Genomic DNA, 15,887 nt, shown 5'->3' with positions numbered 1-15,887 from the left:
TCATATAAACGCACTTCAAATAATCCAAACTATCCCTTTAAGAAAAGGGGATCCTTTTTTTTCTTGAGAGATTTATCATCAGTTTAACCATGGGAACAAATTTTCTCGCCACCCCATAACTCATAAATCATGATCAAAATTTTATCTCATTCATATTTTGGTGATATAAATGTGTTTGACGAGTCTCTTGGTGATTTGCGGTCTTGTTACACATTAAACATTTAAAACATTTACCCCTCCTCTGTCACTTGCCATGTCATTTAGTCACTGTGCACCATAAGCTTCTTAACCGTGCCAGAATCTAATTTATCTGGTAATGTGAGAATGTGGCACAGTACATGATAGGATGGCCACTCGCTTGATTAATTACAGGCGTTTGCATGCTCAAACACTCACTTGCTCACACGCGTACCACACAGTCATCCCAAAGGACTCATGTGATTCTCTGATTTATTATTGAATGAAAACAGGATGGTATTTCTGCTTTGGCATTTCCAGCAAAGCAACGGGGGGAATCACATGTTATTGTTGCACGACACACAAAATCAGCACGCTATGAGCCTTACTGACAGTGTTTTTGATTTCGTATAAAAGCCAAATATGAACGCTTTCCCAGATATCAGTTACCCTGTTGGAGAATATTCAGAGTTTAAACACGATAAAACAAACTGCCAGCAATATGTTACTGGTGTTTCATTGGGCCATGGTTCAGGGGCCTGCCTGATAAATCTGGCTGGTATCCCTCTAAATCCTCTAAGTGTGTCTGAGTCGTGGCCAGGTCGCATCTGCATTGGCCCGATGGGCATGATGTAAGGTTTTTTGGTGGTGGTTCACTTCTACTGAGTGAAGCGATGATGGTTTAACTGTGGCATTAGCAATGGGGATATAAGGGCTTATAATGTTTTAAATTCAGAGGTTGGGACCTTGGTATAGAATGGTAATCCTAGAGGATTACCCTGAGAATCTGGTGAATATCTGAGGAAATCCCTCTCAGGGACTCTCAGATCCTCTGTTTGTATGGATATTATATCCTCCAACAGTGTGTTCACATGTGTTTACTGAACAGAGGTTTAAAGTTTTGTATGTGTGTTATCTTTTAGAGACTAGTGAAATATTACCCAGAAAATATTCAAAACTACTTCAATCAACAACAAAAGTTTACAACTACAGCTGTAACCATTCATCAATTTATCAACTATTTGTCATCTATTAAATTAATCTGCAACTATTTTGATAACTGATTAATCCATTTGAGTAACATTTTAAAGGGAAGAAAAGTCAAATTTCTGTGATTTCAGCTTCTCAAATGTGAATATTTTCTAGTTTCTTTAATTTTCTATGGCAGTAAACTAAATATCTTTGAGACAAAAGCAGACATTTGAGCAAGTCACCTTGGGCTTTTTGGAAACTTTGGGCAACATTTTCTGACATTTTATAGACCATAAAACTAATTGATTAATTGAAAAAATACTCAGCAGATTAAAGCTACTACAAGGAGTTTTTAACTGGTTGTGAAACAGTCTGAATTTAATATTGATGCCTCAATGTGACCTGCATGAGCAAAACCATCAGTGAGAACATTGACTGTTTCTATATTATTATTCATAATGCCTGCTACCGGGTCAGATTCTCTGTGAAATCACATGAAACAAGCCTGTGTGAGTAGTACCTTAGCCAGTTAAAAGAAGCAGGAGATTTTTATGCAGATAATTTTATTTCTGACATTATGTTTTCTGGTTATGGCAGTGCCAACTGCACAGGGGTCTCCAAAATCGACAAAATATGAAAGTTCCTTGTAGTAGCTTCAATCGACAATGAAAATAATTGTTAGTTGCAACCCTAATCTGACCACGTGTCCCTGTGAAGATACAGTCACATTAATGCTGAATGAGAATGGAAAATATGATGCGAGTCACATTTGAGCTTAGTCATTGATTTTCCATGGTCTTTTGGGGAGGCATGGTCAGCCACTATACTACAGTGTGCTTAATAAGTCACACCAGTCATCATTTTAAGATAAATGTGAAAGCTGGAGGACTCCGTGTTGGCTCTCATGAATTTTTATCATACGTCCTTTATTATTGCAAATGCCGTCAAACTCTCTGCGCCTCTCTCAAGTATGTACAGCTGTGGGCTAAATTCTGCATGCATAAATTGGGCACACAAAACTGCAGAAAGATGTAAAGTGCGCACACTCACATATCTCTGTTGCCTGTTTTTTCCATGTGTATTTGAATTTCAGGGTTTTCAAGGAACACAATATGCAGAACAAGCTTTTGGCTAATAATTCAAACACTAAAGCTAAAGAAAATGCACCCAAGTCTCATGTTTAACTGTGGCACATTGATTGATCAGGTGTTTTTATTTATTAAGCAAAAGCTTTCCACCTCCTACCCCCCGGATTCTGGCTCTCCCTGAGGCAAAATGGCCAAATTGAAGACATTCAATACCTTTACAATGACGGGATACCCTCTGGACAAGAGGAACTGCACACACACACACACACACTCACACACACACACACACACACATATACAGACCACAAGTACTTGCCAAAGGGCTCTCCCTGCAGATGAGCTGGGTCATTTTTCATTACCCTGGCTCAGAGGAATCAAGTGTGTAGTAATGGAGCACAGTCACATTGAGCCAAAGCTATGGAGGGATAAATCCCAACTGTGGAGCACAGTGGAGGCAGAGCAGACAGGCTGCAGGACACAGCCTGTGGAGGGCCATATAGCTCATTTTCACTCCTCTATTTGTCATTAGAATACCTCAGACTGGATCCTGGGGGAAGATGAGAGGAAGGTCTAAGGCTGCAGCGTACTCCTCTTATCTCTCCATTGCTCCTGTTTTCTTTGTTATGCTGCCTCTATTTGTCTGCCTGCCTCATCTCCAGTTTGTTCCCACTTTCTGTCCTACCTGTCTACTTTACCCTTTTCAGACTCACCCCCTGTGAATTCTGTGCCTCACTGCCTTCGCTGTTGAAGTGTGTATTTGTGTTTCTCTTCTACATACCTGTCCCTATATTGTTCCTGCACAACACTCTTACGTCACCTGAGCCAGTATAGGCCGAGGCGGAGCAGGGGGAGGTATGATGTGGTGGAGTGAAGAATAGGGTAGGGAGGGGGTCTTTTTTTTGTAAAACTGCAAGTGTATGTTGACTTTATAGAGCAAAGTATTGCTATGTCTTTGTCATCCGGGGATCATGAAACTGTCGTCAGCTGGGTTCAATCACTTTGCGAGGGAGCCCTTCATTGCATTCCTTTTTACTTTAAGTTTATACCTCTGGGTCCTACGTTTGCATGTTACAGTGTCTTAGCATTGTCTCCTCGTCTAAGTGCCCTACATTTCTGGCAGAGTGCACGCTAGATCTCCCGGAAAGTTGTCATGACAACTTTTGTTTGCATCTTAGGTTGGAGAGCATGGGGGAGTGAGGCTGGTCAAACATTTATGTGCATGTGTGCCTCTGTGTGTGTATGTGTGTGTGCCCTCGATAGTGCAGGTTGTGTCCATGCCACTCAGCCAAAGAAATAAGTCCTTTTAAAACCTAAGACTTATTATGTGGATGGAAGCTCACTGAGCTCCTGCAAAGCTGCTGGTGCCTTGAATAATGTCGCTCTGTGTCTCCCTAATTAGCCTGGAGGGTCCTGGAGGCCCTGAAGGACTCACACATACTGTATACACACACACAAGGGCAAAATTAGCAAAGAAAAGAGAGGATTTGGGCACTTTTCTACACCAAACCCCCTTTCTCCTCTCCCCTGCTGTTCTGGTCTCAGGGTACATGTTTAGAACACTAGCAGAATATATTAGGACTGTGACACACACATACACATGCATAGAGGAGTTTGTAGACAGGACTGTTTAATATTCAGCATGCTAAATGATTAGAGTGTTTGGTATTCTATCCAGTCACCGGACAGGGGATAGAGGCCACAGGAGTTCAACCGCTCTGCAGTACACAGTGCCCTTGAGTTTGGGCCATGAGCTCTGTGTGTGTATTTGTTTATGAGAAACCGAAAGAGACACAGAAGAAGCAGTAGAGATAAAGAAAGGTCAGGGATGAAGATTCATTGATCAACAAAGTTCAGTGGGTTTACAGGCACTAAAAAGGAAACACAAACACATCACAAGGGATGTGCACGATAAGTTGACTTAATGATTAAACATTGCTACCCTTGCAAGTCAGCACAAGAAATACTAGTTGATTAAACTAGTTTTGATATTTTATTCATGTTCAAACTGTTGCCTCTAAGCCGCCACTAGCCGGGGCTGCAGCTCCCCCTGCGCTGATACCCACATGGTCTGGATGTTGTTACAGTTAAAGTGGGACAGATGACATCTCATAAAACCAGTGCGGTTTGGCAGTATTTTAATCTAGAAAATTACATGAATGTTGTATGTAGAATATTTCAGAATAAACTGGCATATAACCACTCAACTACAGCAATGCATAACCACATTCAGCACAGGCATGTGGATGTTAACCTGCAAAGAGACCTGGTGCTAGCACTGCCAACATTAGCTACTCTGTGTGGCAGCTAATATGTATGGGATATTGTACAGTGAGCAGGTCATTAATGTGAAATAATGCAGGATCCCAACAAACAAAGGGGTCTTAAACACTCTATGTACTGATTTGACACAAAATATTAATTCATAAATGATTTTAATGATTTAAAACTTTTTTATTGCTCCTCACAAGTCTAACATCAGGACTGCATCCATAGCAACAGTCTGCTATTCAGAAATAACAAACCTAAGAATGTTATTATTGACCAATCAGAATCAAGTATTTGACAAAGCTGCGTAATAGTAGCAGCAAATGACATTATTTACCTGCAGACACTGTGATCTTGCAACAAAGTTGCACATATTTGGCAGCATTTAAAATACTATTTGGTCATTGAAGAATGTGAATAATGGCTTCAAGTGACTCTTAATATATGCAAAATTTCTACTGTTTTCTGAGTATTGTCTTACTTTTACGCCTTTTAGGCCAACTTGAATTAACAAGGGAATGTCTTTCACACACACACACACACACACACACACACACACACACACACACACACACACACACACACACACACACACTTTATGCATTTATATATAGGATTCTATTAGCAGTGCAGAACCAAACACCCCGTTCTACGTCACTCTGTCTTTCTGTGTGCACTGCCAGCAGTATCAGTGAACACAGGGTCACTCAGGTCTGCAGTGATTTCTCACTGTGTAAATTATAGATGAAGACAGGAGGTGTAGGGGTAAAAGATCCTTCCCCTGTGAATGACTCACACACACGCACACACACACACACACACTGACAACCTAGATCCTTGCAGATCAACCCCATGATCACTAAGACTGTGTTTCATTGAGATAAAAGTCCTGAAGACATGACATCACTCGTGCCTATTAGCTCTGAACCTCTCTGCTCCTCTTGTACGTCTGTCGGCGCTCTGGCTCCCCCTCCCGCCTCAATCACTTTGTCCTCTGTGTCTCTCCTCTGAATCTGCTGTAGTTACTGAATCACCTACACAACTATTTCATCCAAAAAACAGAGCGGATGCATAGCCATGTTTTCAGCGGCACACACAGACACACACGCAAAGATAATACACATACAGACACACATGGCCGTTGTGCCTATAATGGCTTTATCCACCAAGTGTTCCCTTTGGACTGGAATTTAAGGAATGTCCTAACCGTGTCAGTAAAGGGCAAAGCTGGCCAGAAAGAAAGAGACTGAAATAGACGCAATCATAAACATTTCCCTGCTTTGGAAAATAGGGAAAGTGGCTATTTTTCATACAGCTCATCCCCTTAAAGAAGCAGAAAATGCAGAGGAAACATAAGTGAGCTTCGAGTGCAAATATATTCAAATTGTTGTTAGCATGCAAATAGGATGACCTGCATGCAAAAAGTGGCCAGTGGTGACTTGCTCTCAAACTGACACACTGTGGCGCAGTATTGTCACAGTGTGCCCAGGAAAGGTTTTTGTTTGCCTGGATGTCATTGAGGGACACACTGGCTACAGTCCTGTTTTAGAGCTTTCTGTATTAAATATAACTTCAGGCTATATATGAGTGCCTGTGCACACGTGTACATGTGTTTGACCCAGTATTTTTCCAGTCACATAAGCATTAGTAAAAAAAAAAAAAAAAAAAAAAAAAAAAGAGAGAGAGAGAACATTGTGGATTAGGTGAGGAAGTGAAAAGAAAGGAAACAGACATAAAATCAGGCTGAACAAGGATCCATTAGCAGTCATTTGTGTGGGACTGTGACTAGTTGGCAGCTGGGACACTGATTTAATTTACAGCACAAGATTACACTTCACAAATCAGTCTTACAGTAATGACAGATATGAAATAAAATAAAATTGAGGTATGATGAGACAATGTGACCTTTCAATGGAAAAACTTGAGAGGAATGAAAAGAAGAATATCAGACCAGGAATTTATCAAGGACAAGGTGAGGCTGCCAGTGATATGACTTTGAGGCACATTCACATTTACTGCACCAACACACAATGGTAACTACGAATAGGTACTGTTAGGATTTTTTTTATACCGATATCAATATATTTATTAATACCAATACTTATTAAAACTCCTATTGATACTACTTATCATAATTTGATGTAAAAAATAAACAAATCACACGAAAAGATGTGAAAGGACTGTAAGCGGGGTAACTGATTGTCAAGACAGCTCACACCAAGTTCATAAAGGACATGGAGGACATGGAGGAACATTTAGCCCTGTCAGCCGTGACTGGAGAGCACAGGATGTAAATACACACTTACAGAACATAAAACGTAATCACCTGACGTTGGCAGTTTTGTCATCATTAGGGGATGGTTACAAGTTTTAAAATGCCGGCTATATTAGAGTGGATTAATGTTACATAAATAGCAATCGGAGCAGTTTGTCCAGGAGCTTATCAATATTTAAGTACTGACCAACTGGGAATTGGTACCAAATTAGTACCAGCTCTCAATACCTATTACCTTCACCACTTTTCTTTTTTCTTTCTCTAAAGAGTCATTCTGTCTATGTTACAATGTGAAAATCACTGGTTCATATTTTTTAGAAACTTAAATGTTTTGTTCTGCCAGTGAATATATGATTACTGTAACTTCTGTTGCACGCATACTCATTTTTATATTTTAGCCTATAGCAAACTATAACTATAGACGTGTGGTGTACGTCTTGTGGGACTTTTTAGCGGGAGCCAAGAGACTATCTTAGCAATTCATTTGGGACTGAGGGAAGGCAGAGATGGATTTGTGTGGATTCAGCACAACTTAAGTTTGGATCATGCAAAATTTACCAGAAAAAGTATGACGTCTTTATTGTGTCGACTGAAACACCTCACAGTAATGTTCCCAGTGAAACTGTCTTTGTAGTGTTTTAAATTTATAAACATCTCCATCTGTCAAGCTCTGGTGAAAGTTGTGATTCTATGTTAAAATGTGGGGAAACATCTGAAACAATGAGAACAATTTTGGTAAAGTCTGGGAATGGAGCTTGCTAGTAAAATGAGAACAAAGCGGAGTTGGCTACAGAAATATCTCCAGTTTGTTTGAAGTGCCAGTGTGTTTCTGATTTTAAAAAACGCCCTAACTGGAACCACATTTCAGTCCCAAAGTCACTCACGGGCAGGGAGGGTGGAGCTTGCAGACACACACACACACACATACACACACACTTGAACAAACAAAACAGATCTCTCCCGGTCAGTCGTTTCTCTAGACATTCCTGGCTGCCTTTCCGTGACCCTCCCTGCTCCGTCTCACTCTGCCACTACATGAAGCGCTGGATGGAGAAGAAGAAGACAAGATTTGGCCCCGCTGTTATTTTTCCATCAGCTTTTCAATAACTCATTCAACTGAAACTGTAGCGTATTGAGAGCTCCAGTATGTTTTGCTGAATCTCGTGTTGTAACGTAATCTGCACCATATGCAGATAGTGTTGCATTAAAACTGACGAGGAGTCATAAAGCCTATTCAGCTATAATGATCTCAGCATCATAAATCATCATCGGACTGCTCGTGTCAAACCATGCTTGCTCTCAAAGTGACGTGTTTAAGAGCGTGTGTTTGTTTAGTCTCCATAAATATGGGCGAGACGCACACAAAGACAGACAGAGCAAGACAGCGAGGAGCATGGAGTGTGTGTGTGTCAGTCTAAACTGCCTACCGCAGCGTCCCACAGCCAGGGTTAAAGAGATTCTCCATCTTGCTTCAATTAACCGTTCAGCGCTGTTTATATCACATTCCACCAATATAGGTTACCTTTTCCAGTGCAGACCATCAACCCTGTTCCCCTCCTCGACCCTAAAACCTGATTCTAATACCCACTGCCTGTTAAACCCACCTCACCCTTCCAGATCTTTCCCCTTTGGACCCCTGCTCCATAGAAAAAGCACCAGATCAGCACCTCATTACGACCACACCTCAGCCCAGAATAGAAGCCCACTGGCTCCATAACAAGGCTCTGTCAGGCCCCAGAAATGTCACACCTACAAGTGTTTCTCACCTTGTGCTTCTTGGCAACACTCTTTGTAGGTCACTGAAAGGTGAACATGCACGGGGAAGTTTAAGGGGATGAGCACTGGACAGATTGGATCACTAAATCACAGCTGCTTGTTATTGTTTCTTCCTGCCTTGCTTCCTTTCTTCCTTCCTTTTTCCTCCCCCTCTCATCAGCTTCTCCACTCACATCTATTCCAAACAGGAACCATCATTCATAAAGTCTTGTAGTTTAAGTGTTCAGGATCTTCCTACCACATTTGCTTTTGCTCTCCTCGTCTGTCTTTGTCGGTTTTACCCCATTCCTCCACTGCCCCTCATTGTCCCCTTCTCCCTCCCTCCCTTGCATTGGTCAAACAACAGGGCTCTTGTGATAGCAAACTGAGGAAGCTACCAATAAAGGGAGATATGTTTTTTACCAGAGAAAGCAAAGGAGGAATGGGTGTATGTATTAAAGCCAAAGAAAGAGTCATCTGGAGATGTTTAAGTTGGACAGGCCAGTTTCCGGTGTCTGGAACAGGCCAAAAATATCCAGAAACAGAAAAATCCAGCAGGAGGGGAAAGGATACACCTCCTCTTTTCTCATGTGACCTTCTGTATTCAGCAAACTAAGCTGAATTTTGGGCATGCAGCATAAGCTATGGTAGCAACAAAACTGTTCAAGCCAAGCACATTAAATTTAATTGCGTCTTCGTATTGCTTAATGTCTAGGAAGACAGTATTTCTGAGGATATTGTGCAACTGCATCTGTCTCAGACAAAATATTTGTGACACAGATCATCTGGAAAGTTAAAATAACCAGTGGCTTTCAAACTGAGATCTGTGGACCAACAGTGGTCCTTGAGTGGACTGTCACAGGGAACAGACTACTTTAACTTTGAAGGAATAAGGAATAAGTGAAGGAATAGGAGTGGCCATTTTGATTGATTGTGATTTATAGTGATCCTAGTATGGTCATTAACTGTCTATGAATACTTTATTATCTTCAAGCTAAAAATGAAAAAAATCAAAATTCTCTCACATTAAAGTCTGTCTAAAATGTTCATCTATTCTGGCCATCCTTGACATGTAAAGTTTTGGGAACCCCTGCTTTACACAACTAATGGTTAAGAAGGCCTATCCCTAATGCTGATAGGTGGTGTAGTATGCGTACTGTGCATGTGCTACATGTGGCCTCGCTTGCTCGTGTTGTAATACAATAATAGACAACAGACTAGCCTACATTTGCAGAGTCATTCAAAGACTTTATTGACAGTAGGTATAGCCTTACAGCCTTGTCTTCACAGCACATATTAGTATCTATTTATGGTACCAAAAACTGGACTGATCTTGTTATGTTAACAACTTGTGGTTTCAACGGCTGCTGCTCCAGCTGTGTAAGGTGAACACAAGTGCCCAATTTAGGTCATACCAAAAAAAAAAAAAGAGGAGTCAGTCCAACGGTTGCAGCGGACTGAAGGCCAGGAATCATTCAAGCAAGCCAAACCTGAGAGCAAGGAGATCTGTGTTTTAAAAGTTTAGACAGGAAGAGACAAGCTGAAGAGAGCCAAACCAGAGATTTCATTAAAACTCCTGCTTTTTATTCAGAACCTTGTAACCATTTTACTAGGCCTTTGGAAATCTGTCAAAATACACATGAAATATGCTTGGCATATAACTATTGTCAAGTACAGAGGTGAGACCAACTACTTTGTCTGTTAAGTCACAAGTAATTCTCAAGTTGTGGCATTCAAGTCCCAAGTCAAGACAGGCAAGTCCCGAGTCATGTCCCAAGTCCTAAATTTTGAGTTTAAAGTAAATAAATCATAATGTGCTCTTCAACAAATTTAATTTTAGAATTTAGAATTCAGAGCCTTTTGTGCGAACCTCAAATGTGCAAAGTTAGAAGTTGTTGCAACTCTGTAATTTTTGACCCATATGTTTTGCATACTGCAACTTGTTTTTTGTGGACCACCTCATAGTTTTTGTACGTGAATAAATTTATCTTTGGTATCATTTTCTGGAGCTCAGTAACATAACATTATCATAACATGCAAAAAGTTAAGTATGCATACATATATGGGCAGAGTTTTCTGTCTGTACTCTGTCGACATTTTGTCTGTATTTCTGTACGCTTTCTTAAAGCTTACAGATGTGGACTGGTAGTCATGGGGGCAGTGTAGCATTTGTAGCCAACAGTTAAAGCAAGACACGCCAAAAGGATGTGACAAAGAAGATTTAGAGTTACTGAAAATAATTCTTGGTCCACATGTCACAGTGTATTTAATGGCTGCATAGACTACAAACATCTGCAACGCAGCCTCTGCTTTCGTCCATTTCCCAAGAGGTATATTATTAAAACCTCATTTAGTGTTGCAATTTTTGTTGTTGTCGGAAATAACTGACCCTTCTTCTTCTTCCTTGGGGTAACTTTTGACTCTGAGCAGCACCCTCCACTGGACGTATTGTAGAGCTGCAATGATTAATCAATCATTATATTAATTGCAAACTATTATTTTTAAAGAATAAAAAGTCAAAATTCTCTGATTTCTGCTTCTGAAATGTGATTTTTCTTTAGTTTCTTCACTCCTCTATGACAGTAAACTGAATATCTTTGGGTTGTGAGCAATAAAAGACACGTGAGGTCATCATCTTAGGCTTTGGGTAAGATTGATTGACATTTTTAATCATTTTCTGACATACTAAAATAGACAACTATTGATCAATTAATTGAGAAAATAATCCAACATTAATAATGATAATCTACTATCAAAATAATCATTAGTTGCAGCTGTAATGTATTGCCTAACATATCCAGACAAGTGTAAAGGTAGCATGGAAGTATTTTGGCAGTGGCAGTTGCATTGCCCAAAACTGGGCTATTTTTGTACTTTAAGGGGGCATAACTGAGCCCTTAGTGTTGACTTGCTGGGAAAGAATAGCATTAACATTAGCTGATTCAGGAAATGATGGAAAACTTTACAATAACATGCTTTTCAATATTTCAGGTTGTGGTAAAGTATCATATATTTTCAAGTCAAAAGGCTGAAGTGCAGGTGAGGTCACAAGTCATTGGTGTTTAAGTCTAAGTTGAGCTGCAAGTCTTTTTTGATTTTTGTAAAGTCAATCATATTTTGACCAAAGTCTAACTGTAACTCCAAGTCATGTGACTCAGGTATACCTCTGGCATTAAGTCATATAAGGATAGGGTCTTTCAAGGGAACTCTCCCCCACAAAGCATGCATTTGTGAAAGTACAGCTGATTTAATAAAGGAGGTAGCCTGTAATCACTGCTCATTGTTATGTATCAGCAGTGCATCACTTGTTTTAAAGGCAGACTATTGGTGTGGTGGTGTGCTCTGCAGACACAGATGTCTGCTTGGGTTTGTAAGCACACACACACACACACAGAGGGAGAGAGAGAGAGGTCTGCAGTTTCTCATGGCTGTGAGCTGCTGCAGAAAATTTCCCCTCATCTCCTCCTCTCCCCGCCCCCACATCTTGCCTCCATTATTCCCGTGTTTTCGAAGCAACTCCGGTGACAGCGAGAAACATAGCTGGCAAGTGAAGGCAGCCTGGAATATGTCCGACCGTACGCCGTCTCTCCCCCTCGGTTGCTGACCGTTGGTACGGTCTCCCGCTATCCGCACATTCACTCACCGTTTGTGCACGGTGCCGGTAGAGAAAAGGGGGGTTGGTCGACCGGGACTAGCACCGTGAGAAGCTCTCTCCTCTCGGAAGGAGGGAGGTGAAGCCAGCCTTGGAAAACGCTCCACGGTCGCCGTTAATTAGCACTAGCTTGGATGGCGTAGATATGAGATGTAGTGGAGTCTGCGTGTGGCGTTTAGAGGATACTGGGAATATACAGTGAGCTGCGTCGCTTGTAATTAACGTTAACTAAATGGTCACTAACATGGATGCTGATGTGCCTCCTCCCCTAGGCCGGCCGGGAAAAGGGGTGTTTTTTGACGATTTTCTGGCAGTAACACGGCTCGTTTCTTTCTGGGATTAATAATTTGTTATTCTAATTTTGTTCCCTCTCCCCATTGGAGCCGGTTTTTGTGCGGGAGCCTCGCTGTGAGCGTTTGTTTGCAAGGTAACTAACTAATGATAACGTTGAGGTCGCCTGCACTGACCGGGCATCACTGTCAACTGTCTGTTTTTGTGTGTGTGTGTGTGTCTCTAATTTTAGTGCCAGTTCCAGCTACATAATGACACGTTGTGAACATGGCTGTTTTGTGCATTGCTCATTTTTATGTCTTGTCTTTTAATCTCGCCGTTTCTTGCCAGTGAGTCAGGCCTGAGGATGTATGTTGGCCAAACCTGACTAGTAATGGGTCAGAAATGTTGGTGGATTTGTAAAGCATGAATCACACACCAAGACAAGGTGATGTAGCTGCTACTACATGTGTTGTTAGCCTATGCTTTTCTCAGTGCAACTACATTGTATTGTGATGTTAACAACATACTGTAAATCAGAGCTCAGAGTCAAGATGCTGTGAATATAATAACTGACTTTTTCCATGTTTAAAAGACTAGCTAAACCCTCTCATGGTGCATTAAGTTACAATATTCCACATTTTCTCTCTTTTTTTCAGCGTGTATAATGACAAGAAGCTATTCATAGAAACTTTATTGCATTTGGTTTCATGGTGGATAGAAACTCAGTAGCATGTGTCCAATACCACAAAGTGAATTTTATGACTAAAACCAATAAGCGTCTGTCTCTGCCAGATTGGGCTGCCTAATTTTAGCCTCCAGGCAGTGATTTGTTACCTTGACGTTAAGGTTTGTACTATTCCCAGGTGCCCCAAGCAGAGTGCCAGTGTGTGTGTGTATATGTGTGTATACACTGCCTGCATTGCAGTTTTAAGTATTGCAGACAAGATACTAAAGTAAGGTCTTCAGCACACGTAGTCTTGTCCTCATATGTCCCTTCTCAATAATGGAGAAAGAAAGATTAGTTTATCTCACAAAGTGTTACCAGAAACTAAATATTTCCTTACAATCTATTTACATCTCAGGATTGTGATATTACCTATATTTAGTTAAAATGAATCATGTTTGCACCACTGATCTACTGTCAGAAGTGCCAAAAGTACACACATTCTTTGCTCAAGTAGAAGTACAGATACTTGTGTGAAAAAGACTCATCACTTCAACTTATTAACTCAAGTAAAGGTGATAAAAGCACAGCCTCTGAAATGTATGCCAAGTACACAGGTAAAGTGTCCCTCTGAAGGACATTTCTTTTGGCTGTGTCTGTGCAAAACTAAAAGAAACTTATCTTTGCTCTGCAGTTCAATCTGCCTCTTGTCTGTTTGATCTTTTACATTGTTTTTCGTTTTGTTATGTTTGTCATGCATGATATGCACCAATGGATACACCAAGGAATTGTCTTTTTTATGTGTTATTATCCCATACATTTAGATTGAAATCAGTCGGCGCCCGATGACGCAAAACAAAAATAGAAAATAGGAGTAGAAAGTAGAGTTATTGGTGTAAATGTGGGGAGTAAAAGCAAAAAGTTGGCAAGCACAGATACATGAAAACACCACTTAAGTACAGCAACTAAGTATTTGTACTTTGTTACTTCCCACTTCTGCCTGCTGCTCAGTAGTCATGGTAGTAATTAAAATCAGTATATACAGTATAAACATGGGACGTTTTGGAAAGGTAATGAAACTCCAAGACAGGAGGGTGGGAGATGAAAACAATAGCCAACGTTGGAAAATGTAAGTGTGTGTGTGTGTGTGTGTGTGTGTGCGTGTGTGTGTGTGTGAGTGTGTGTGTGTGTGAGACTGTGTGCACAGGTGCACCCAATCTAAACCCTCAAACCACAGGAGATCAATGGTGAGTGGGAGGGTAAACCGAACCCTTCAAAGTAGCAAGAAGCCACACACACATGTACACACACTCAGACACACACTAGTAGTCATTCAGTGGAATTCACATAGGTATGAGTGTTGACAAATCTGTCACTCCTCTTTCTCTCATATCTTCAACTCTCCACTAAAGTCTCACCTCCAACCTGCCACCTCAATGCAAGCTGGCACAAGTAGTGAGAACGTAGGTGTATGTTATACTCTTGTTGTGGACACACCCATACCAAATTGCAGTAGCCTCAGGTGGCCAATACGATCCTCATGGTGAGGAGTTACAAACCGGTTGTGCTTGTGCTCATGTTTATGGCATCGATGTTTTGGAAGGAGTTCTCATCAAATTTTTGATAATGAAGATGTCTCCCTCCTTCTGTCTCCCTACTCCTTCTTTTCCAATATTTCTCCTCCCCCCACTTCTCTCTGGTCTCCCTCCCCAGCTCCCAGATGTGAGGGAAGTGTGGGAGGAGCCCGGGGGTGTTTGTGTTCCTCAGGGTCCTCTCTTCCTGTTAAGTTGTAGAGAAACTCCACATGTGCTGAAAACACCAGCACACACACACATACAAACACACACACACACACACACAATCATGCTGAATACTCTGTAAGAGTTTGCACATCTTGTCTTGAAATGTTTGACTTTATTTCTGCAGTGAACGCTACCTCTGAATTTTTTATCATGCAGTAGCAAACTTTCATACAGGTTTGGAGAGATGGTTTGGCTGTGTCTGTCGTGTGAAGTGTGCAGTCTAACTTGTGTGTATGTGGCACATATTTCCCACAGTTGACTGTTTCATCATTGCACCTGCTTTAGTGTTTACGCCTGAACTTGGCAGGCGGACATTATCAGTTTTTTGCAGCACTATTCAGCAAGTCTTGTGTCAACAACACAGACAAACACTTGAGTGAACATTGTCAGCAGGCAGCTTCACTCATTGTGGTGACTGTAGTCCACTGATGGATAATGGATTTCCTGCTCAAGGTGGAATGCTAGAAATGTCCATGAGGAAGAGAGCAGAGCAGGACACTGTCTGTATAAGCCCATTGTGTAGTTAGCTCAGCTAACCTTGTTAAGACTTAACTGAGACAACAAACACACATGCACACTCCCAGCTTACCACAGAGCACATCTCTCATACTAAATGAAGTGGGAATGCACCACGGTCTTGTTTGTTGTGTTGAAATTTAAGTGACTTTCTTCATATGATGGGTAAATTTGTTCTTGGTGTGTGTCAGTAATACTTGTAATTACTTGAAAACATATTAACAAGCATCCTTTCTCTCTTTTCACAGATGACAGAGGGGAGGCGATGTCAGGTCCATCTCCTGGACGACAGGAAGCTGGAACTCCTTGTACAGGTGAGTCTCTCCCCCTTCCTCCCTCCCTCTTGCTCTCTCTCCTCTTTCTTCCCTCCCTCTCTTTGCACACTCTTATCTCCTTAGAGCGAGGGAGGAGTGATGTCTGGCGTCCTGAGGGACTCAGTTACTGCTGA

The 15,887-nt window shown here is 41.2% G+C and overlaps 1 protein-coding gene across 10 annotated transcripts in view; it reads left to right on the top strand.

The window, feature by feature from the left end:
• frmd4a (FERM domain containing 4A) overlaps positions 1–15,887 on the top strand; it is a 139,218-nt gene that overhangs the window by 81,384 nt on the left and 41,947 nt on the right. For 9 of the 10 annotated variants that reach the window (XM_084733370.1, XM_084733371.1, XM_084733368.1 and 6 more), the window contains exon 2: positions 15,688–15,753. In XM_084733370.1, coding sequence (XP_084589496.1) covers positions 15,688–15,753 — 66 coding nt within the window. Of the gene's footprint in view, positions 1–12,032; positions 12,612–15,687; positions 15,754–15,887 lie in introns of those variants that run through there. The other variant, XM_084733372.1, reaches the window with a different exon arrangement.

The sequence above is a fragment of the Lutjanus erythropterus genome, chromosome 13 (assembly GCF_056507025.1).
Source record: "Lutjanus erythropterus isolate fLutEry1 chromosome 13, fLutEry1.hap2, whole genome shotgun sequence".
Taxonomy (NCBI): Eukaryota; Metazoa; Chordata; class Actinopteri; order Lutjaniformes; family Lutjanidae; genus Lutjanus; species Lutjanus erythropterus.
This window is presented reverse-complemented; position numbering and strand designations above follow the sequence as displayed.